Source organism: Strix uralensis, chromosome 4, assembly GCF_047716275.1.
Source record: "Strix uralensis isolate ZFMK-TIS-50842 chromosome 4, bStrUra1, whole genome shotgun sequence".
NCBI classification, from domain to species: Eukaryota; Metazoa; Chordata; class Aves; order Strigiformes; family Strigidae; genus Strix; species Strix uralensis.
The window spans coordinates 96,998,950-97,024,533 of NC_133975.1; the positions used below are offsets into that span (position 1 = coordinate 96,998,950).

A 25,584-nucleotide genomic window follows, 5' to 3' on the forward strand; every position below is an offset into this window, starting at 1 on the left:
AAAATTGGAAATTGTCGTGGTAAGTTATAGTATTTAACAACTGAACAATGCTAACACTAGTAACATACTTTAAATATAAATATGCAATATCTCATTTTAATGAAAGCACTTGTAGAAATGCTTCAGATGTCATTCTTTTGGCATTCTATATATGGTAATAAATTAACTTTCTAGAGCTTCTGAATATTTAAAAATAGAGAAGCAAAGGCCAGTATGTGAAGCAGAAAGTTTGGATCCCTTCTTCAAGTTTAGAAAAGATTTTGTGACAGAATTGGTGTCAAAAGAAATCCCTTGATTCTTGCTCCTCTGTTTAACGTGAGTCCTGGTGTACTAGTAGATACCATTTTTTAAAACAATAATCCACTGCAGAGGCTCTGTGGTGATCCCTAACTGACAAAAATGTATTTTAGTCTCTTAATTGTTAACATCTCAAACAGTATCTTTAAAAGTTTATTTCACATCTGTTTTATTGTGAAAGGGTTTTTCACGTGTTTTTCAGGATGTCTCTCTAATTCAGATTCTGGAGGTGATAGCACTGAAACACATGCTTTGAAATTCTGTGAATCTTCCGAGGGAAAACTGAGTGATGCAAAAGCAGGTATTACTTTTCAGGTGTGACCAGTGCAATATAACCAGTGACTAGTGCAATAAAACTTTTTTTCCCCCTTTTCTTGTTAGTGCTTCTAGGAGAGTTTGGGACCATAGTGTATTTGTGTGTATATTATATCATTATAAAGAAATATTACAAATTGAAAATGTATATGCATTGTGATATTCAAAAGGTGTTGGATGAATTATTTATTTAAAGATTATTTTATTAAAGGATATTAATTTTCTTTAGTGATATGGTAGTATTTGAATTTTACATAGATTCGGTCAATCTAATAATGCAGAATCCAGTGGTGATTCTATCTAGTGCCACAGTGCTGGTCATCTGACATCATAATCATTTCTTCAGAACAGAAATTGAATAGAACTCAACTTCAAAGCTTCACTCAGTAGTTTTAAGTTCAAATCCATCTGTTGGGTTCAGGCCAGTTGAAATAAATGCTCTTCTTTTATCTTCTCTCCTTGGGGCTTCCCTGGAGCTCAGTTAGATTTTTATAGCTCTCCCCTTGTTGTATCACTCAGCAATTTTTATGGCATAGACTAATGCGTGACAGTAAATGCTTGGGATCAACGGGTGTGAAAAGCATTTGACCTCAAAAGATTAAAAAATGAAAAAGTATTGCAGGACTCCAAAACTTGCAAGTCTGTGGCATAGGGACAGTGCTACAAGTGTTTCCTCTACTCTTGCTATGGAAGCTAAATTTAACCAGGAAAGAGGGCAGAGCATGAAGGGGAAGAGCTAAAAGTGATCAGAAATTGTAATGTGCATGTTTAGGAAAAATAGAGACAATACAGAAATCTATTTTAATTAAATAATGGTAGTTACCGTAATGTTTCACCATTTCTATTTTTCCGAACAACATTTTTCTAGAACCAGTATCAGAATCTAGTTTGGCTGAGATAAGTCAAGACTGAAACTTCTATAACATTTAGAAGTAGAGATATTACAGAGTCTCTCTTAACCCCAGAATTACTCAGTTTAATGAATGACATTTCAATATGTATTCTAGTCAGGCTGAAGAAATTATTTTTTATTTTTAAGCTTATTTTGTCTGTGATTTTTGCTGATACTGTGGAGATTTGTCACACTTCTATTACAAATTTGAATTGAATCACTTGCCCAAAATGGGGGGGTCATCTTCCCCCATGCCCCCATATCCAACTGCTACAGCTCAGAGTTTGATTCAGCATTCTGTTACAAAGACTTTTATATTTTTCCCTGCTACAAACAGGTTTAGAAATGAACACGCTTGAGAATAATTGTACTCTTGTCTGTGGTGGTTATCAAATTGCTTGTACTGCTTTTTAGTTTTGTTTTTTTTAGGTTGAAATGCTTCAAGCTAACATTAAATATATTCTACAGCAAACTCTTCCAACTTGGAATATTCCGAAGAAACAGATGTAGATCCTCAGATTGAAGCAGCTATAAAGAAAATGAATAAACTTGACACAATACTGGCAAAACAGCATTTTAAGGAGAAAGCAATTAAAAAACAAGGTGAAGAAATGAGGGCAAAGCTCTGGGAAGAACTTCAGGTTAGAACAAAATATGTTCTGCATATTTTGTAAATAGTATATCTTGGACTACTGTCTTACAGAATTATTTCACAGATGCGTTGTTTTATTAAATAACGGTTGGCTAGTTAAAGAAATGGATCTTAAAAAGTAACTTTGAATAGATTTTAATATATATTGGCTAGACAGGCTTTGAAAGAAGGCCATCGTCCTTAGAAATTGATATGACCAATAGCCAAATACACAGCTGTCTAGGTGTGGTTTACTAGCATAGTCTTATGCTTGAGCTCGCTACTTGCAGGTACGGATAAGGCGTGACAAGAGCTAATGTCTGTGAACCCAGACCTAAAAGCCTTCATTCTGCTCTAGCGTGACCGTTCTTAGGCCCATTTATTTCATACTGTCTATTACTGAAGAAATTAGAGATGCCCCCTGAAGAAGGTATAAGAATGCTGCAGAACAAATTCCTTCACATTATTCCTGTGCTGGTCCCTAGTAGTTAAATGTCACTTTAAGCCTTGAAACATGAGAGTTAGTATTTCCTCTGAGCTTAAGTTTTCTATAATTTACAGGAATACAAATGTCAGTTGCTGAAAAGACATGATTGCAGTTGGTTTGACTGCATCTCATAATTTCAGTGGGTTTGGATTCAGAGCCATATATACCTTACAGAACTTATTTGTCTTGTGAAATGTGTCTTCATGTAAGAGACAATATATAACAGAGGCTTTAAAGTTCCACCATGCCTTTGTCATAACTTTAGGAGATGATCAGATAGCCTTAAGAAGAAAATAAAGCTCTAAGTAAATGTTGCCACTGAACAAGGAATTTCTCATAGTGTCTGAAGTTCATTAGACCTGATAAGCAGACAACATATTTTGCTTTAGAGTATTTACTTTAAAGCAAATAGTATTTCCTTTAAAGAATACATATGCCTTTATCTGTATATTTATGCTTTATTTCTTTTGACTAGTCTATCAGAACCACTGGAAGCCATGAGGAGATAGAAAACACAAAACTTTTTTTAGCTTTGATCTCATCATGGCAGGATACAGCTGGTAAGTAAGAAAGAGTAAATACTCTGATATAATTATCCTGTATTTTGATTAATATTCATATTTTTGTTGGATACTGTAAAAATAAAACTTTCAAACCTATACAATAAAATAATATTTGCATGTAAAAGTACATCAAGGGAATATTTGAAAAATTAACTGAAACAATTTTTGCATTATCACAAATGTAGAAGTTGTACTTTAACATTAATTTTGTTTATATAAACTACATTTTTTCAAAGAACTGGCTACTCTAGAAGGGTAGAAATCCAGGATAAGTAAAGTTTGCATTTTTTCAAGTTGATGGCAAACACAGATGATTTCAGAAAGGATGCACGACTGATAACACTGGTAAAGTAATGACAACAGGTACAGGGAAAACAGAGTGGAAACCTGCTGAAGAACTTGGATGTCTTTACCGTTTTGGGATATCTGGGCAATAAGCAAGGAATTCAAAATCGCTTTGGTAAACAAACAAAATATGAAGTTACTGATGTATGGTTACTGGTGATCTTGGAGAGTTCGCCAGTCTGGAGTACTTGGTGTAGAAAGGGCAGGCAGTTAAAAAATACTGGGCCTAAAAATGTTACTTAGAGCCCTAGGGATGTGAGCCCTGCCACACACATATCTTGGAGAAAGTTTTCATGTGGGAGTGGGGGAGAGAGTGAGAAGGAAGCAATGGCAGTGCCATGGTAAGGATCTCATAATATGACAGGTCCCCAGGGAGGGAAATCCTGAGCCTTTTGATGAATTGTTAACAGAAGAACCAAAAGAGTGGGGGACCAAATTGTGGTACTGAGTTATGTGTTGGAAAACAATACAGGAAGATTTATGCACAGCCCAGGTCTTGGAACTTAGTCCAAAAGGGAGTATGGGTCATTTACATGAAATTTGATACTGATTATGTTACATTTAATTCACTTCTAAAAGAATTTAAGATTCTAATGTGAGAGAGAATTTCAGTAAAAGGGATCATCAAAAGAGTGTGATTCTAAGGAAAAGGCATGAATATGAAACATGAACTTAGTTTTTTTAATCTGCTTTTTTCCTGAGAATTCTAGGGAAGAAAATACAGGCTAGATGGAAGTTTTAAAAAGTGAAACTATGTTACAGATATGCCAGCAAACTATTCTCAGGAAGAAAAAACTGAAGTCTGACAAGATAATTTCTGACTTTCATCATCATATGACAATGAAGACAAAAATGTTCAAAGTAGAAATGAACACACCGATAAGAATAAATGTTTGCATTTTAGTCTTTTAGTATATTTAAGTTAACATTTAAAACACCAAATTCTATAGCTGCATTAGAAGTAGACAAATGACTAATGAAAGACTGAGTTCTTTAAAGGTAAACAAATAGTTAATGATACAGAGAAATGCGGAATGTGATACATAACAAGATGATCAAAATTACAGTGAATACCAATAATGTAAAACTACAGTTAGAATAGGGAAAGAAAAATTAAAAAACTATTTAGAAGTGTTTTCTCTACTGAGTCAGAAGGACACAATTCTGTTGGAGTTCTAAAGCAAGTGGCTGAAGCATGTTCTGAAGTATTGGTAGTTTTCTTCAAGAACGCACAGAAGATGTGGGCGCTTGCAGGGAGCTGGAAAAAGAAAATATGGGTATTTTAAAATGTCGTTTTTCTTTCTGTAGCTAGACTCTTACTGGGAGAGATGCTGGAACAAACTGTAGGCATTCTGCTCACAATGTCTCTGTTGAGAGGGGCAGGGGGAACAAAACCAGACTGAATTTGTCAATATGCCATGTCAAAACTGCTCAAGAGTGGTTTTAAGAAATTTGCTGTCTGAATACTCAGTCTCGGTGCTGGAGTTCTCAGAGATGTATCAATCATAAGCACATTTGCACCCTGTACTTCATCTGTATACCTTGGTTGAAAGGAAGTGGTGCGTCCTGTCTTTTCTTGGGGAGAGAACGAGGATTTGAAGTCTGAATGGTTATGCTGAGCAAAAATCTCAGCTGGAATGTTGGAAGTACGTGCATAATAATGGTAGCAGTGTGTGTGGTTAAAAACTTATTATTACAAGGTAACCTGCTTTTATTTCTGTACTAAAGTTTGGGTTATTAGGGGAAGAACACAGAATTTGATACAGGTGATATTTGAAAAGTCTCCAGTAGATGTCAGGGTATAGTAAAAAACGAGTAGGCAAATAAGACTATGGTTGTTATGAATGAACTCCATGCTTCAATTCCTCTTCTATTTCAAAGGTAACTCCTTGCTGTAGAGATCATGTACATCATATGGGTTCTGGTGTATCCTATGGACAAAACCCTCCATAGTTTAGATTCTTCCTCCAGCTTGATCTTTATCTTGAGTTTTCTGTGACATGCTAGTGCCTTACTTTTCAGGTCTTATTTATTTATTTAAATGCATGTCCTGATAGCTGCCCTGGTTGATACTGGAATGGAATGCAATTCATATATTTTGCTTTTCAGAGCTTGAATGTGATAAGGAGCTTTATTAAAGAAATTATGTAGGGGAGCTGTTTAATTTTAGCATTTAATGGGGCTGTGAAATCAAACATAAGTTCCAGGTACAAAATCATTAATAACTTATGTGTCCCAGCCTCTCAAACACAAAAAAACCCTCTGACACACTCACGGCAGAAATGTAAATCAGAAATTAATTAAACGGCCTTAAATTCATTCCCCTGTGCTCTGTGTAACAAAATCATACTTTCAGTTGAGTTCATTAAACATTACAGGATGTTGGTTGGGTTTTTTTTCATTGTGGAAAACACGTTTTTCATATGTGATAGATATGGTTCTTTGCAATACGAGTCCTTTTTTGTAAGTGCTAAGTGTATAGACTGCAAGTTAGTGCTGTAACTTATACTTCCAGTTGATACGTGTCAATACCACGATGGAATTTTTTTCTTTGAGTAACTGAAACAACTCTTGCATGCTAGGATGTTTGAACCCTTTTTTTCTATACCCTTGACCTAAGCCACTTGAAAGTCTAATAATTCACGCACAGGCAGACACCAGCTGGGGAGACCTGGTTACTTTATTTTCATTGAGAGTTCTAGATGACTTGCCACGTGGTGTCTGCAGAGGCATTTGAGCTTTAGGGCCTTGGGCTGTGTCTTCTAGAATGTAATAATTTGTCCTGTATGGGCAGTAGTTAAAAACAAAACCAGCCATATAAACCAGCATAATTATTCATGAGACACACCTTACACTTTTCCCCCTTCTTTATTTATTGAGAAATATGGTGGTTATGTAATTTATCCAGCTAAATTTCTTTAACTTTCATGTGTGAGGTCTTATAGTATGATACATGTGAAACTAGATCTTCTTCAAATACATTTCAATTAAATTTTACTGAAAAAATTCCTTGCAGATCCCTCCCATGCTAAAGAAGATGAAATAGGTACTTCAGTGTTTCACACACAAATTAATCCAGAAGATTATGATTGCTGTAAAACCCAACCTAATCATGGTAAGCTTTATTAATTGTATAGTTTGTATTTCTAGATATGGCAAAACAACATGTACAATGGGTGGGTAATGAAGACTTGGCACTTGTGGCTAGACCAATGAAATCAGAAGAAGCAAGGTTGCTTACTGGAATGGCAACAGTTACTATTTTTTTACAAATAATAAAAAGGAATAATTTGTGACTTACCTAAAACATTTTACTCAACATGCTAAGAAAATTTTTACTTTCGGGTTTACAAAACTCTTTTTTTCTTTCATTGCAAAATGATGAGGTGTAACTGATTTGTTGTAAAATGTATCATTGGTTCTTCATGGAAATTATTTAAAAACTTATCTTTGCTGTTATTCTATGGTACTGTAACTTTCATTAATAGGCTTATATTCAAGAAACCATCTAAAAATGAAGAGTGGTGCTGTATACAGTTTCTGTCATTTTTTTTGTCTTCAGGAGAAATTGTATAGATGTGACAAACCTAAATCTTCAGACAACTCATTTTATATTTTGTTATGCTGATTATTGTAAAGGCTGCATTGCTTTTATGGATCAAGTACTTTCTGGCAAAACCCAAACATCTGGGCTGATTCTTTTAGACATCATTTGTTTACGTGCACTGTATAGAGGTTTCAAATGCTGGTAGTAGTGTAGTGTGTCCAACACTTCAAAATAAATGGAATTGTGCTTTTGTGCCTCTGTTCTCTCCCTATTTGAAATTCAAATTTGTGTGGTTGAGTAACTTCTCACATGTGTTGTGACATGAGAAGAATAGCTTCAGCTGCCATTGCTATCAGCTGCAATTGTTTATTTCTTTGTCATCTACCATTCTATGTAAACAGAAGGAATCTGTCTTCCTGGTGACTCCTAAGATGACAAGGACATAATAAATGAGGGTTCCTCAAGGTTAAACCACTGACAGCAGCAGAATCTGCACTTTTTAGAATGTGACTGTATGTTTTAATTTTTAAACCTAGACCTCAGGTCCCTTATCATTTTATCACTTGTCCTAGTCTACCAGTATCTGGCCGTAACTTCTTGTTATTAAATGTTTCTTCACACTGGGTTGGATCAGTGCTGTGCTTTTGATTTCTCTGTCTTCCTACTGCATGTCTTCATTCCTCCCTTAAAATGAAGCTTGACCCTCAGCTTCCACCTTCGCAATTTCTGAGTTGTGCTGGAGCATCCTTGCATGGCAATGGCAGGTTTCGTTACCAGTATTCAGGACAGCAATGGCTTCTGAAGCTCCCAGTCCAAGTGTGGTTTGGAGTTGCTGTTGCTCATGCTATTCTGAGATGTTCTACATCCTTCTAGTTTGTGAATGCATGAAATAGAGATCCCATACAACTTATGAGCAATAAATTACTTTTATTATTTCTGCTGGAGGCTTTTGATATGGTTTCTGAATAGCTAAGACTTACAGTTTTGGTTGCTTTTTGGATTTCTGTGTAACAGTTGTTGTAAAGGCATACCCTGAACAAGAGGGGCTTAACTTGTGAAGAAGAATATATGTATTAGTTTTATATTACTTTAATATTACTTTAGCAGTCTCATCAAGATTTGTTCCAAATCTTTGAAATTTGTACCAGATCTACCAAAATGCATACGCAAACTTTGTTGAGCTGCAGCCTCTCTTTTACTTACCTGTGGCAATCTTCAGTGTATTCTTTGTCCCAGTGATCCATGTCTGTCCTTTCTTTACTTGAATGTTTTGAGATGTTCTGTATGGTAGCTCCCTCTCAGACATCATTATTTTACAGTTAGAGAAAGATCTAGCTTAAAAGTAATGCTTGATATATGTTCCATGTTATGTTGGTGTTTGGTGTGTTTTGCTCATTTCAGGATACAACTTGTCATGTTTGTACTGATTGGTAGATTCTTAGATGATCCAGTTTCTTGACAGATTCAGGATGTTACCTGGTAATGTTAAATATAGTTTGGGATGCTTTCAGTAGAGTTGTGCATTTGAACTGTGACAGGGTTTTCTTGGTCAGATCCAACACCTCAGTCCATTAAGATTTACTTGCAATTTGAGAGTAAGTCTGATTGGTGAGAATGTTACACAGTTTTTGTCCATAGTGTGTGAAAGGATGCAGGGAATTTATTTCATATCTTTGGGAGTTTGCTTTCAATCTACTCACTGGGAAAAAGAGTCACTTCCATGTAAACTTCCATAGTCTACCTTCTATGATCTAATATGTTAAATTGGTTTTTTTCTTGTAGGCAAATAGCCCACCCATTTTTCAAATCTCTACTTTCCAAAAAAGCAAAAACTACCATGTCTACTTTTGAAGTAACTTTTGAGACTGAGAAATTGGTTTTATTTGCTTAGACTTGTTATTTAATGTGATAAAGATTTGGTGTTCATAAAGGAATTGCTGTTTTAAAACTGGTAAAAGTCTCTAAAAAACAGAATATGTGCCTATTTTGGTACAATGGGTAGAAACCCACTGATGAAAAAAACATACGTGTGATGTTGTCAGAATATCATGTGGCTGTTTAATAGCTTTACAGCTCTATGACGAGTTTTCTTTTTAAACAAAATTTGTTTTATAAGCTGTGTTATAATAATATCAACGATATCATCTGTTCTTCAGCTGTTTTATTTTAAAAAATGTACTTGATATGTCTCCAAATAGTTCTGTGGTTTTCAAAAAAATTATTGTCTGGTTTTGTACTGATGATAATACTGAAACAATGATAGGGTTCGAAGGAATGCCGTGGCTTTTAAAGCCGCCATGTTTAACATTTTTGAGGTCAGAAATCCAAAAGTATTTTAGCCTTCTCAACATTGATCTCGTATAATAAAAGCTTGAAAATGAGATTAGATTTTGACAATAGTTACATTTTAAATATAACAATATAGTTTATATAAATAATGAAAATGGCATATAAAAAGTTAGTCTATCCACTTTACAAGTTTGTTAAAGATTTAAATGGGATTGCTGTTATTACCGCTCTCACTGAATCAGAAAAGGAATGATCATAATTTAGCAGCTTTTCTTCCTCAAACTTCAGATTATCCAAGAGAATTAGAAACAAATGAATTTCCTAATCAAGCAGAAAAAACATATAGCAAGAGTAAAAATCAGGATTTCATTAAAAAGAACATTGAGGTAAGCATTAAAGCATAAAATCATTTACATTTTGTTAAATGTTAAATAAAAAAATAGTATCGAAGTACTGCTGGAGACAGATGGGTTTTTTAGTCAGAAACATTACATTATGCTAATTAGGCATAAATGAAATACTCTTGATGTTAAAAAGTGTTGTTTATGGCAGAGTACTGTTAGTACAGTAGAACAAGATAGTTCTCATCTTGGATGCTCATATTGGTGGGCATAGTACTGCTCTATGTATTTGCTAAAGAGCACTGGAAACGGTTGTTCGGTTTGTGCCTGGACATAGCTTGTTTTGAGGGCAAACATTTCCTAAGACTTTCTTAAATGTATTTGCTGTTAAGTTAAAGGAAGATGTTCTTATGCATAGGTAAGGAATTGCTATGCAGGTTACTCATGTGTAGCCTGCATGGGACCCTTATTTACAGAAGACTTCCTTCTGTCAGAAAACAGATTTTTCATGCTTTTTTTTTCTGTGAAGACCTAGTAGTTATAATGATTTTTTCATCCAGAGAAAAATATCTGCCCCCCCACTATGTCAAAGACTGTTACAAGATTATCAATTTATTATATGTAGGCTGCTAGGTTTTTCTGTCAGAGTGCTAATTTGTATTATGGCAATAAGCAAGATTTAGATGTTAATTTCACAGGGTTTAGAAACTTTGTTTTGGTCCTGTTTGAGTTAATGGAGTTCTAAAGTTTGTTTATTTTTACTTTTTGTAAATATTTCAGTTAGCAAAGGATTCAGGAAACCAGATTGTTATGCTTGAGGGAGAAAGGAAAAGGCTAATTGAACTATTGAAAGATACAGAAGATGGAATTGAATTGCAAGGTTTTGAGGTATGGCAACTTTAATTTGTACTGTCCTGTTGTATTTGGCTTATTTTTATGGTAAATCTAAATTTGATTTGGTTTTAGTCCTACCATGAAGTAACCTACTGAGATATGAGAGAAAAGCTGGTCAAATCCAATTGGCTTTGTCTCCAAGAAGGAATTTTCTTTGGTTTCTTTGTTCATTTTACTCACACTTGGACATGGCTGGCCTCAGAAAAACAGCAGAACTTAAAAGAAAAGTTTGACATGGAAGGAGCCTTAGAAGCACACTTGGAGAAGAAGATGACCTATTTTCTCTGCAGAATATGTGAAGTTGCAGCCTATCAGTATGAGTGGCTAGTGCTGCAGTCTCAGGTAGAAGGGTCAGCAACTACCTAAAAAAAAACTCCCAAGAGTTTTTTGAGGACATGAACTTCAGCATGCAGCGATTGGGGAAATATACATTGATGGAGCTTATGTGTCCATTTAGAAAGCTAACAGGACATCTTTGTGTGGCTTTCAACTTGCTCTGTCTTAAAGGTATACAGAGGAGCCAAAGTCTGTTTAAGTATTAGACATTTATGTTTGAACATAATATTGTTAAGGAGCATACAGTCTGCATACTGCAGTGGACAGCAAGAGCTGAAGTAGACAGAAATACCTTTCCTCATGGAGAGTAAAAAAAGCGTGTTTGATTGTCCTATCAATCACTGCTTCTAGGAGAGTCTGTGCCACAAAATGACTCCCAGTAATGTGAGGACATCGAATAGTCTTTTGATCTCCCAGTTACAAGGAGATGGCCTTTCTTTCTTACTGCTTTGAGGGGAATGTCACAGTGGAGGAGTTCTCGGGAGCTCAGTTGTTTTACAGAAGTAATCATAAGGCTTCTAGGATGGGAAGATAAAATTTGGCTTGAAAAATGAATTGTGCTAGAAACTTACAGTACTTCTAAACTATATATGGTATTAAACATGCTAAAGATACGTGTTTTCATAGAATGAACATCCTCAAACTGTGCAAACTTGAGGTAATGCTTCAAGAAACCTGGATTTTAATAAATATGAAGAAATACTGGGGAAGATGCTTGCTTTGTGTAAAGAAATTAGGTGACCTTCCTAATTTGTTTTACATTAAAATGTACATTATGTTAAGTCTATAGTAATGTTATGAACTTTTTCACAATATTTGCAAGTATACACTGAATCACAGCACCTAAGAAGAAAGATGTGAACTCTGTGTAGAATGAACAAAATATATCCAAGGTCTGCTTTCTGGTTTAATTTATACAGCTAAAAATGATCTGGAGTAAGTTATTTTTCAATAGATTAAATAACAACTTAGGTGTGAGAGAAAGAAACAAAAGAAAATGCATTTTTTTTTTTAAATTATCTCTTCCCATATTTTATTTCAAGTTATTTTCTAATAAGGTGATGAAGACATCCAAGAGGTGATGCTCTTCATTAATCTTTTCTAAAATGTGTCTAAAATCCATCTTTATAAATGGGGTAAGGAGCTGAGCTCAGGATTTTCTTCATCTGAATCCAGACTGGTTATGGAAACAGAGAACTAACCAACCCATGGTTTGTGACATTAAACAGATTTGTAATTTACCCAACTTCAGTGTGAATTCTAGATTGAAACTCATTCAGTTTGCGGTCCAAAACTTTCCTCTGTACTCTAGGGAAACTAGTAAATATACACTATGTTTTGGCATTCTCAGAGCTTTGTGGGGCAAATATAAGTGGAGTCCATATCAGTCAGGAAAACCTGATGGACAAATGACTAAGACTGTATAAATATACATTTTAACAGTATTTTAACAGTAACTGTTCTTTCATAGTTAGTAAGCTACAGTAGAAGCACAGAAAGCATAACCTTTGGTGATTGTTGGTATGCAAAGGTTTAAAACTATCAGCCACACTCAGTGCTTGTGGTCATGAGACTTGAAAACTTTGACTACTGTAAAATTGCACCAGTCTTCCTGTTGTGACCTGGCATTTGTTCCCTCACTTTACATAGAAAGCTTATTTAATTTTTTTTGGACATGAACACTGAGCTTGCAGATTGACTTATTTATCTGTGTAAAATACTTGTCAGTTCATGACGTTGCAAAGAGATGTTTGACTTAGCTGACATAGTTTAGCATTAAAAAAATGCAGTGGAAGGCTTTTTGGTCTAATGTTGATCTACTGGTTAGGACAGTTGATTTTTATTGTACTTTTAATTTTTGCATATTAGAAGAACAAAGTTAAAGCTCACTGGATCATTATTTAATTAAGCTTTTGTCTGTGCATTTAGGAAAATGTTCAAGGTATGCTATTAGATCTGCTTGCAACAGGCTTGACATTATAGTCTCACATAAGGGTGACAAAATGTTCATCTGAAAGAGTACTTCATCCAGCCTTTGAATAGGAAGAAACTGTAGGGAGAGGGTTGTGGTGGTTTGTTTGTTTTTTGTTTCTCTCTTGTTGGAAAAGTAGGTGTTTGATTAAAAATACATCTTTTCTGATCAAGGACGTGTTTCAGTTTGAGGAGATGGTCCTTCATTTGATAAATGTCAGCATTTAAAGATCTGAAGATGTTTTAAACAGCGTTCTGTTAGTAAACATTGTAGCTTTGTGACCTAGAGAATAGTGGCTTTTAAAAATACTATTTTACTGATTGCAAAAGCCTTCTCTCACAATATGTAAATGGGCTTTCTTTTTCTTCAAGCTAGTCTTCTTCATAAAATGTAGAGGCTTTTATGCAGAATAGCTAATGCAAATTCTGACTATCAAGGTGTACCTTTTTTTCACCAATTCTGAAGACATCAAGACAATGGAAAAGTATAACATTTATCCAAATTTTGTATTTGGCACATGTTGCTATCATGTGGGCATGTATCTACAGAGATTTTACTATTTATATCAGATATTAAATAGGTCGCTACATAGCACATGTGTGTTCCTATATGTTCTTGATACAATGGACAAGAATGTGAATGATAATTTGTGTGTTAGTCTAGTCTGTACTAGATAATCTCTTTAAAGAAAACAGCTCCTAAATCTACTGCCAAAGTAGAATAAAATAAAGGATAATACTTAGTTACTTAAATCTGTCTAGTCTGGAGATGGATTCTTCCTCTCCCACATTTGAATTATATTACGGGTGAGGCATTTCCTGTAGCTGCTTTATAACAAAGATCATGAAGAAATTATCAGCTAAGGGGTAATCTAGACTGCTTCAAGCTGGCCCAGGTAACTGTCCAGTTGATGGCCCCTTTCATCTTATTTCATTCTGACTTTTAAAAAGCTGGTGCAACCACATCGGCTAAAGTAATGTTTTGGAGGTTATCAACCAAGGCAGAGCTGGATATACTGTATGAATTCCTCTGTATAACGTAATGTGGATTAGATAATTTCATTTGACTCGTACTACTAAATATGTCAAATATCCAAACAGTACTTATCACTTTTTAAAAAAAGTGTTTTTTGAGTATTTAAAATATTTTAGAAGTACATATTCATGCTAATCTAATTGTCAAAGCTGCAGGGGTATAATTTGTTTCAGATGTTCCACAATAATAAGCACTGACTATGCTGTTATAAAAGTGTTGTTCTGAGTTAACACACAGGAAACATTGACAGGACAGAAGCTTATTTTCCAAGCAAGCCCATCTTGAAAATACAAAAGAGAATGTGTGAGTCAATTTAACCCGAGAGTAAAGTGACTATTGGAGTAATTTGGATACTTGGAACATGGGATATGAGAGTTATAGACACTGAGCTGTAGCTAATGAGCCCGGTTGCAGCTTAACTGACTCCTGTAGAGTCATTTCTGTGTGTTTGCACTGTGCTCTTCAGTGTCAGGTTTAGGGGGTGGTTAACATGGCACAAGTGTAGTACCACATTTGATACTTATGTTGTGAAGGTCATGGTCTCACCTGAACAGATGCTTCCACAAAGCTGGCAAGCTTCTAGAGACATTTCTGAGTGGCTCTTCTGGAGTCAGGTCATGTCCGGGCAGGCTTACTAGTTGTGTCATCGTACTTGTATGAGAAAGCATTAGAAGAACTGATTTTGTTTCACAAAAGAGATGACTCTCTCTCTTTTTTTTTTTTTTTTTTTTTTAATTTAGTATGGAGGTAATTTATGACAGGTGTTTGGGGTATGCTTTTTTCTTTTGCAGCCAGTGTGCTTTAGGGTAATGGGGATGAACCAGGGATGACCTCATAGCAGTGGTATTGTAATTGGAAGCTGGTATTTCCTCCTCTTGTGTGGATGTGGCTGCTTGAATAGCCAGAGGACTAATCTGGAAGCTGTAAAGGAGTGGTGGACATGAATCCCTTGCAAGACAGATGTTGAAATCTTAGGGCAAGGTGCTGACCCTCTTCTGTTAGGAAAAAGAAAGGAAACCAGCAATGTACTCAAGTCCTCCCACACATCCCTGTCGTGCCCTTCTAAGGTAATACCTGGTGTTTCTTTGTGGTCAGGACAGAGATGTAGTCTGCTAGTGTCATTCCCAGTGAATGGTGGTTGGGCAGACCTGCTCCCCTGAGTGGGAGGCAGGAGTGCCAGGTTGCTGTGGAGAACCTGTGTCTGTTTGTGAATATGAGCTCATTTGTCTGGGTTAAGTGGGGCAGGCTCACTCACAATATGCAACTGTCTGTACTAGGAGCACATACTCATATTGGTTAGTCAGGTGTTACTGCTATCAAGAGGAAAAATTCATGTAAATCATGATCAGAAAAATAACTCTGTGCTCTCTGTCTCTCCCAGTGTTTCTGTGATAACATGCTGGGGCTCTAGAAAGGCGGCAGCTACTCACCTCAGAGCAGTTCCCTCGCTTTCTTGTGGCTGTCTTGTTTTCTTCTCTGGAGATACACTGCAAGTGTTGTGACACATGTCTCATACCCTAATTTTGAGATTTGGTTCCAGGTGGTTTCTGTCATAGCATCAATTTCTGCAGTTTCATTCCAAGCCTGGTTTTGGCCAGGCTTTCTCTCTTTTTGACTCCTTATGAGATGGAAAGCGGTTGTCTTGTTAGACATAGCTGCTGATTGTATTCCCTTCTTTGACAGGCACAGGAGTCTTGCTTCCACTTTCTTCAGAGGAAAATAGAGAGTAGTGGGTTATAGTCCACTTTATTTGGACTTCTAATGTGCTGCTGTGCAGGTGTGATTGCATGTGTACCAGAATAGATGTGTGTCTGCATTTGCTGCCAGACTTTGAGATGCAAGTTCATTGTGGGAGTTTGACAAGATGTGTTCAGTGTAGTTGAGAATGTCTCATTTTTACGCCTGTTGACTTGCATTTGTCTTTTTTGAAAGCAAAAAATATTTTGCTGTCTCGAGTTTGCTATATGGTCAACTCTCTGTACAGTTCCTTGGGCTTAAGCTGTAATATGGTGTCTCCAGAATAAGTTTGCAAGCAAGGAGTGCTGAGATGCAAGTTGTAACAGAAGCGATTTAGGATGGTGTTGAGGACAGTTCTAGTGCAGTTTGAGGGCTGTGCTTTTCCACTTCAATATTAGCATTGAAAATGTGAGCTTATAGCAGGTTCTTTATGGTTTTTGTCTTAGGACTGGTGGATCTACGTCTGCCAGATGCTTTCCTCTTTGTCTCTATACTCTGCACTATCTTGCAAAGGAGCACAACACTCCTAAATTGATTTTCTTGTCAGTGGCATCACAAAGTGGTGCTTACTGTGCAGCACTGGACAGCAAGATGTATATGCAAGTTATGCCATGACAAGCAATTATTCCTTCAAAAGGGAGCTGAGACTGGCATGTAGAACAAATACAGAAACTGCAACAAGGGAAGAGTTTGCATCCATGGGAGGGAGCTGCGATAGGCATGGCACGGTATGGCATGAGAGTGTTTTAAAGCTTTGACTTGGCTAAGGGGCTATAAAGTGAGATGCATCGTTAAGAAAAAGGGATTAGCTATCCAAATTGCTTCTCTTGGGTGTAAGAGAACTTCATCCAAGGGAGTTGTATAACCTTCAGAAGAATGGATGGGGAACTTGGGAGCTGTCTGATTGCTCTTTGGCCAGCTGGCATGGAGGCAAAGCAACTGGCTTTAAGCAATTTTATTTCAGGACTTCTGAGTGGATAGTCAGTAAGGACACAGGCTTTGGACTTTTATAGAAGTAAAACAATAGCAGGAGTCTGTTTAGGTTAACACAACACCTTTTTTACTATTATATTTTAACAAAGCATGTAGATTCATGTATTTTCTAAAAATAAAATAAATGTATTTTTAAAGTGCATTTAAGTTGCTGCTTGGTTATATTTAAAAAGTGAAAAATTTATGCCTCTAATTGTTCTGTCATATCTGCTTTTGACTGTGCTAGGTACATGAATATTTGGCAGCTTTCAGCTATATATTGAGATGGATGAAAACTTACATTTTATTCTTAAGTATGGTGTATTTGAAAAATAAATACCCTTGATGTGTAACTGCCTTTACAGTCTGTTTCCTTTGGGAATGAGGGTTAAATATTTTCTGTATCTTTCAATAGGAGGATGTATCTGGCTGGCTAGCACCAGAAGCGTACACACCTGAACCAATGGAATATCATCACCTAAAGGAGATAGACGTTAAGCTTCAAGTACTACGATCTGATGGAGATTTTTCTGTGATTTCCAGCTCTTGCTCAAAATCTCCAAGACAGGTTTATCAGGTTGTGCAGACTTCTTGTTTGAAGGGTGTGTGTTGAGTTCTGATGTAAATGAAAATACAACATGGGTCTGTGTTTGTATTTTTTTCATTTTTCTTTAGTATCTTCTATTTGTTATCAAAGTATATGTGTTAAAGAATGAAGTGAAATCTTTGGCTATAGAAATCATATGGAAAAATAATATGTTGCTATTTTGAGTGGTATATAATTCAAGGACTGTCTTGTTTTTAATATTTGTTGATTCCACACTTTCAACAAGACATTTCATACACAGGAATTGGTAACCTCAATGTTTCTAACTGTGTGAAGGCCTCAGTGGTTTTGTCAGCGTAGTAACACATTACCCATGGTAATTCATCTTTGGGAATTAGAATTAGGTTTCTTTTTATCTCGGGATTCCAAAAGTCCCTCTTCACTTATGATCTGAAAGATAAAGCAGTTACTGATAAACAATGTTAAAGACTGTGGAAAATCAGCTGAAATTGTATGTCCCTTGTTTTTAATGGCCTTTGTCTTTTTCCCTTGCCAGCAGTATTAAGAACCTTTGGGGCCTCAGCCCTGAGAAACGATTGTTTGAATTTTGTACATAGAAGACTCCAATTTATCCCATGCCCCAGTAATGTTGCCCGTGACATTACGGGGGAAATACAACATAAAGTACCATAAATCCCATTTTGCACTAATTTGCACAAAACTTGTTTACTTCTGTAAAATTTACAGTTTATAGCCAGAACATATTGGAGAACATACATTATACTGGAGGCTCTGTAAGAGCGTATGTTGGCAAAACTGTTTTCAGTTACCAGTGTATGAGAAACATCTCTATGAATGGCTAAAATACCTGTGTGGTGTTTTTTTTCTTTTTCTAAAGGCACTTTAATGTATTTTTTTGTACTGACTTCCTTCTGAACTTCACGTTTTGTTTTACTTATAGTAGTATTTTCAGGTGCTCCGACAGAGGAGTCACTTTTTGATGTTGATCATTTACCAACTGGGATTTAATGTGTGAAACAGCAACTCCCTCTAGTGGGTAATCACTTAAGCAAATGCAGTTGGTGCCCAGTCACTTCAGGGGCATGGGCCTGAGCTTGCCACTGATTGCTGGATCTTGTGTTTGCTGTTAGGGGACATCAGCTTGAAGTTAGTGTGATTGCTTATGATAATGAACACTCTGGGAACGTTTATCCAAGAGGTTGTTGTTGCTTCCTTTTCAGGTAAAAGCTCAGAAGTATTCAGGAACTTGCATTTACGTGTATGCTTATCGAAGAGTAATGCATTATCTTTTTGAATAATATTAAACTTAGCCAAAAAGAGAGCGTTAATTCCATAAATTGTCCTTCATTAGTGAAAAGCAGTTGCCCTTCAACTTAGTTTGCAGCATAGAAAAAGTTTTCAGACATTGTAGTTCTGGGAAACACAGGATTCCATTTGTCATGTTTTGTTTTGTTCAGATAAACTTAAATATGTGAGTCACTTTAATGAAAGCTACCAAAGAATAGGACTATTTAAAGGTGGTTTATAAATTTAGAGAAAGAGCTAAACAGAATAAATATAAGTTGACGTGAGTAGGAGGCTTTAGTTATTTAAAATTGGATTTAGGACACTAATTTAAAAAAATAAACAATGAAAAGCAAACCCTCCTACTCGGCAGCTGTCTAATTTTAGAAGTGTCTTGATTTCCAAGTGCCTTCCTGGCTGACTCCCAAAATCCCATAGGTGCCTTCATTCCTGCTTCTCTGTGTGTCCAGAGCTGCTTCTCTCAGCAGCAGACAGGGTGTGTAGTGGTTGCCTTAGTTTCATTGTGATCCAGACTTTAGGCAAGTCAGTATTAAGTTCTTCATGGACCCTGATTTGGTAGGTGCAATCTACCAAATCTATCACCACTGTGACATGACTGGGCTTGTTTATATTTACATAGAATTTCAGTTGCTGATTTTTTTTAAAAATGATGAGTGGAGGAGAAAGTAGTAGTCTCAACTTTCAGGAACTTGACTGCTTAGTGTGGAAGCTTTGTACGAGGTCTAGCCTTTAGTCCTATGTTCTTGGTTATGGTTATTTTTGTTTTGGTAGGTAAAAAAATCACTCTTCAATTCATACATAGCAATAACAACAGGTCAAGTTCTGAATTGGGTTATGCAAGTTCATTCTCAACACTTTGTTTTCAAATTCCTTTAATGGTTGCTTTTTCAAAAACATAGGAAGTAATGTGCAGCGGTAGCTGAGAAATTAGTGACTATTTTGAGTTTAGAGAGGTTCCTGTCAAAAGGCAAGAAAAATTTATTTTGACAAGTAGTTTTTCTAACTTAATTGCTGCTCATGGTCTTTTTAAAAGAGCCTTGTTTATCATGATCAATATCCCCTAATATTGTTATAAACTGGAAGTTTTAATGAAATTTCTTTTTAAAAAACTTTTTATTATTCTTGAAGCGTCAGTTCTGATACCAGAAAACAGGTGGGTCACAGGGAAATATCAGAATTCTTTGTATAGAATGTCTCTTAGAGCTTGGTTGAAGGCAACTGATACCTACCCAAAAAGGGTCTGAAGAAATTAGTTGAATGATATTTTTGCTAAAAGAAGATCTTGTTTTGTGGTATGTTAGCATGAATACCACATGCAAGACAAAGTCAGTAAGACTTCTGGTTGTCTGCCCCTTGCTGGATTTAATTTCAGCTGTTTAATGACAAGATTGTCAATTGCTTCTTCAGCTGACCACACCAACTAAATGAGGAAGTAAACTAGCTATCAGCCCTGGAAGGCTGTTATTCTCTGTAAAACCAGTTAGAAGTGGGACACATTTAACTTACTAATAGGGTGAATTAAATATGAAGGAATTACTTTATTCACCCTCACACATATTCTCTAAATATTGTGAGACACAAAATATTTGTTGGTGAGACTGGGGATCTGTAGTATTCAAAACCAACAGGGATAATCTGGTATCGTTGAAGTCTCTATTGATTTCTTTTATTCAGAGTTTCAGTTTAGATTGTATCACTACTTCTTTCATAACTGAGGTAAATTCTGTGAACTTAATTGCTAGATAAAGATGTTGGCGCAGATGCTTTGAAATGCGAACTTGAATGCACTGCAATATTTGTTTCTTAGGAATTTGGTTTTTTAAAGTTTGGTTTTTTTAGATTAAGATACTAGGAGAGGGCTAAAAATATACCCTGCATGTACAGAATTTATTTTGAATGCGTCTAGTTGCTACAGGATACAGGTCTGATGGATGTCCTTTCCTTTGGAGAAGAGGCTAATTTCAGTGATATTAATCTTTCTTCTAAAAATCAGTGCTGAAATTCTTTCTGATTTCTGTGAGACAAATGTGGATTTCATCTGTTGTGGTTGAGTAGGGTACAGTGCATTAGTGATGGGAAACATTGGGAGAAATTGTTAGTGTGTAAATCATCTGCTTGGATTTTCATTTAGAATTTTAGAAGTAATTAAAGCAAAATTAGTTTAGAATTGCATATCGTAAAGCTGCACGTTCTCTTCTTCCAAGAACTGCGTTAGATATAACTTTCAAAATGCAAACTCTGGCTCAATGGGAGAGCTGCCTTCTGCCACTGGAAGATACTTGGCAGGATATAAGATCTATACTCTGACTGTGAAGTCTGTAACAACTGGCTTTAATTATCCTATGGTACCATAGCTGAGCTGTTCCAGAGGAGCATTCAGATTCATGTTTTTGTGCAATGAGTCCAGCTGGATTCAGAATGCTTTTCCATGACTAATGTTCTTTTTTACATGGAAATGTTTCTCATCAGAACTGTATTTATCTCTGAAACATTTCCTTGTTCTGGTGCCAATTTTATTAAATATTTAAAAATGCTTCTGTCTTACTTAATTTGTTCTTCCCCCAAAATATTAAGTTGAATATAATCCTGGTACAGGAAAATGGTAGGATGAAGAATAGGAAGTGTAAGACTCTGTGTGATGAGTACAGTTACCAGCTTGAAAAACTGGAAAACTACCTGAAAATAAAAGGAAATGGAGACAGTGTTTAAAGAAACAATAATATCTGTCTGTTTGATTGTCTTATAAAGAGAATTATTTTAATGTTATTACCTTGATGAGTTCTTTTTTACCTGATTGGGTTTCTGTTATGAAAAAAAAATCAATTTTTAAATTATAACAGTAGACTATAGTGAACAGTTTAAAACTAAATAAATACTCAAAATGAAAAAAATTCTGAAGAAACTAATGTTTCAGTTAATGAACTCTTTGATAGCCTATACTCTATGGTTGTACTTCACCAAATCAGATGATTTTGACACGTATCTCTATTTCAGGGCATGGTTAGAAGCAGGTTAATAAGCTGATCAGCCAGTTCTGTGGCTCAAGAAGATTGTGTGATACTAATGTCTTTCATTAGGTGGGATTTTGTTTTTATTGATTTATAGAATTTTGGAGAAAAGGGAATGCAACAAATAATTTTAGCCATTTCAAATACTGGCTATTTCCATTTTGCATTATGGTCATTACAGCTTTCGCTGTTGCGAAGTACTTATATCTTCCCTTGTGTAATATATCTATCAATTTTATTTTCTACCTCATCTTTAAGATTTTTAGATCTTTATTAATCTCAATTGACTTTTACTACCTACACATGCTGTATAATTGAAACTGAGTATGTTTTGAAGCATCTGAAACATTGACAATGAAATGTTTTCTGTGATATAATACTTCCTATGTTTATTTCATGATGTATTGAGAAACGTATTAAAAAATCAGTAAGTGGGGAAAAGTCTTAACTTTGCTGATATGGTGTGAGTTCTGATCAGTTACTATTCAGGGATGAGAGAAATGAGACTGTAAGAACTACTTCTGTGAAAGCAGCAGCTTAATGCTCCATAGTGGTCAGATATAAAATAGATTATTAGGAACAATTATGAAAGGAATACAGAATGAAACAGAAAATGTCACTGTGCTGCTGTACACATCTGTAGCGCACCATATAGCTTGAGTATTGTGCAGTTGTGGTCCCTGGATCTCATAATCAGTACCAAAAAACCGGAAAACTGGTTACCAGAATGCTCAGAAGTGTAGAATGGCTTCTATGCAAGGGGTGACTTACACAGAGACATTCCTCAGTTTGGAAAAAAGGAGTCAGAGGGAATGTGATTTGAAGTGTGCAAAATCATGCTGAACGGAGAGAGTAAATGGTAACAATTTTTTTACCATCTCATCTAAATAGAATTATATCAGCTGTGGATGTTGATGGAGAAATGTTGAAACAAGTACTTTTTACTTCTGTTTTCTGGTAAATGTTCATAGTTCGAGTTTTATCCACCGCACTCTGATAAGACTTGGTTAAGTATCTTGGCAGAAATCAATGTTCAAGAAAAATTTATGGAGAATAAAGTTGTCATGTTTATCCCAGTTAAGAATTTCTTTTGATAGAACAATATTGTCTTCCTAGAGAAGCAGCCAGGCTTAAAATCATCCTAAGTGTAATAAAAGGAAAAATAACTTATGATACGTTTTCTGAAGTTTGAAGAGGTTGCTCGTAAGTGTTTGCAGTCGCTGAACTGTCTGTAAAATGAAACATGTACACCTGAAACTATTTGAAAGATTAGGACAGAGGTCTGCATAAAGCTTTGCTTCAGAAATGTGTGTTGAGAAGAAAGTAAAAAATGTGAGGGTAGTAACTTTTTTATGACCCCTCTCACTGTCACCTTTTAAAATCTAGCTGGTATTGCAGCAATAATGTTTTGAGATGATGGTTGCAGTTTGATCTCTATTCTTCATTGAGGCAGAGTTCACATAAAACTATCAAGTAGTCCATGCATACAACCCCCAAAATAAAATACTGGGAAGTATAGTATAGTATTTAGTGATTTCTCAGTACTACTAGTTGCATATTTTTGTAGGTGTATTCATAACATTGCTTATTAAACCCTACCTGCAGCTCTGATCCATGCTGAGCACCAACTACTCACATGGCAATGCCTTTATATATGCACAGATCGAAAGATTGGATTTAGAAATGTAATTGCAGAAATAGCTATAACTTTTTTTTTTCCCCCAAAGAAAAAGAAATATGATGCCATCATGTTGCTCCCTGCTCTTCCATGAACAATTTCACTCGTATTAAAATCACTGGAAGAACGAAGCCATGTAAAAGCAATTCCTCTTATTAGAGGGAGCTTCAGTTGTTATACTTAGAGCTGCTTGGCCAACTCTATATTTATACTGCAGATACAAAGGTCATATCCTTGTTTCATGTATTAATAAACACAAGTTTAAGTAAGTCCTTTTTTTTTATGTTCTGTGTAGATGTCAGTCATGCAGATTTCTTGCCATTGGGCATCATATTTAATTAAAAACCTCTCACTGTATTTAGAAGCATAGCTTGAGACACTCAATATTAAGAATTTGGCTTTAAGTGGCCCACATTAAACTTCAGTCCTGTTTGGAGAGATTCTAGTCATTAACAGATGGTGCTGTTTATATCTCTGTTATAGGAAAATTTACTAGTATTGTGGTACTGCCAGCTATTGCTGATTGTAAATATATATTCAAAGATTTGTACTGTGTTAAAATAGGTTTATTTTCAGGCAACTAATAGTTTGGTTTAAATGTCAGAACTCATAGATTTGTTCGATGTTTAGAAAAACTTGTTTACAAATGTCCGCAGTTTTTTATATATTGTAGTTGAGAAATTTTCTGTTGAATGTTAAATTGCAAAGGTTGTTTTTCTTTCCAGTTAGACACACTACTTGAAATTCTTTTCCTTGTGTGTGTTTGTTAAGATTGCTTGAGCTGATTCTGAAAATAAGAATGAATAGAGTATGTTTTTATTAAATGGTTACTTATGTTCCTTTGGGTTGAGTTGACTAACAGAGGTTTTTTTTTTTGGTTGGTTTTTTTTTTTTTTTCCCTCTACCATTATTTGAATTCCTTGAATTCTTCTATAGGATCTTCTCGCAAGAGAAAGCCCTGTTTTTTTCCAATTGCAACATAACTTCGCTGTTTTGCCAATAGTTGTTGTTCTTAATGATCTAAATTACATGTAATATTGAACCTTGAATGTATTCAGGACTGATACAAACTTCAGGATCTGATCCAAAGCTACTGAAGAATGTGAGAAAGTGTAACCCAAAAGGTCAATAAAAGTTGTGCATCTAACTCCAACTTACAGAGAGAAGGTTATTTCTCATTTACCACGATATCTAGTAAACAAAACCTACAGTCATTTCAGTTCAGTTCTTCCTTTCCCTTTTGGCCTAATTCTGATTCTGGTGTGGTTAATAGGAGCAAGCTTTAAACCCCTCATTCAGTCTCCCCGATTCTCAGTGCATTTTTATTGTTGTAGTAAAATTTAAGCATCAAAGGGTTAGCTCTGGAGACTAAGAAATTCCTCTTAAAATGCAAAGGGGAAGAATTCTTTTACTGAAATAAGTCCAGCCTGATGTTTAGCTGTTGTATTTCAAAATGTGTGATGAAAGTTAAGCATTTGCCAAATTAGAAATGGAGACATTATTCTAAACTTTTCAATGTTTTCCTAATAGGAGTCAAAAGAACACTCGTCTGGCTTTGAAGCAATATAAAGTCATATATTTAATTTCTGCCTATCCTTCCTTTTGTCAGGAGTGTCTGGTTTATGCAAACAGAAGTCTAGAAGCAGTTCCAGGTGAAAAGGTTCTGCGAGACAATAAGGAACAACGTGATCAACAAAATCGTCTGAAAGAAATAGATCATCAGCTGAAATCCCTAGAGAGAAATCTTGTAAGTCTCCTAGTTTTGTCGTATTCTTTTTTTCCTCTCAGTTTGAAAACTTTGGAGTTTATCATTCCATGTGTCTTAAAATAACATAAAATTCTGCAACCTTGTGTAAATTCCTAAAGGAATCCCCAAAGAAATATACTCGCAAAAGTCTCAAATAATTTTTCTTAATCTGGGAAATATTTTTCAGTCGTAATGCATGTTTCCCGTTAACGTAGTGTCTTTCATAGTGAAAGAAATTATTCTCCTCTCTTCCTCCCCAGAGGGGAGATAGCATAAACAATCATATATAAATATATCCTAAAAGGATTTTTTTATGGCTCATATAATTCAGCGTTCTTTGAAGGACTGGGTCTGGTTGGGAATGTTGTATACACTAAGTTGTTGTGTGATTTAGTTTTGATGAATTAATTTAGTGTATTTTTGTAACTTAGTTTTAATTTAATACATGAATATCATAGGTGCAAGGACCTTTAAAATAGGAGCATGTGAGTAAAATGGTAGTAAAAAGTCATAACTGTTTTAGAATAAGTACATCACATCTCATCCTTACTACTACTTTGAGTAAAAGCAAGTAGGGAAAAGGCAATTTAAAATCCAAGAGAATAATTTTGTTAAGCTAGTAGGC

The 25,584-nt window shown here is 35.5% G+C and overlaps 2 protein-coding genes across 4 annotated transcripts in view; one reads left to right on the forward strand and one right to left on the reverse strand.

Annotated features, from left to right (window-relative positions):
- The window catches only part of THBS1 (thrombospondin 1), a 147,679-nt gene that overhangs the window by 45,767 nt on the left and 76,328 nt on the right, over positions 1-25,584 (reverse strand). The gene's annotated exons all lie outside the window — the stretch shown is intronic.
- FSIP1 (fibrous sheath interacting protein 1) overlaps positions 1-25,584 on the forward strand; it is an 83,128-nt gene that overhangs the window by 3,782 nt on the left and 53,762 nt on the right. For 2 of the 3 annotated variants that reach the window (XM_074865201.1, XM_074865200.1), the window contains exons 4-11: positions 500-598; positions 1,973-2,145; positions 3,098-3,182; positions 6,547-6,645; positions 9,655-9,752; positions 10,488-10,595; positions 17,069-17,230; positions 24,822-24,959. In XM_074865201.1, the coding sequence (XP_074721302.1) occupies positions 500-598; positions 1,973-2,145; positions 3,098-3,182; positions 6,547-6,645; positions 9,655-9,752; positions 10,488-10,595; positions 17,069-17,230; positions 24,822-24,959 (962 nt within the window). The remainder of the gene's footprint in view (positions 1-499; positions 599-1,972; positions 2,146-3,097; positions 3,183-6,546; positions 6,646-9,654; positions 9,753-10,487; positions 10,596-17,068; positions 17,231-24,821; positions 24,960-25,584) is intronic. The other variant, XM_074865202.1, reaches the window with a different exon arrangement.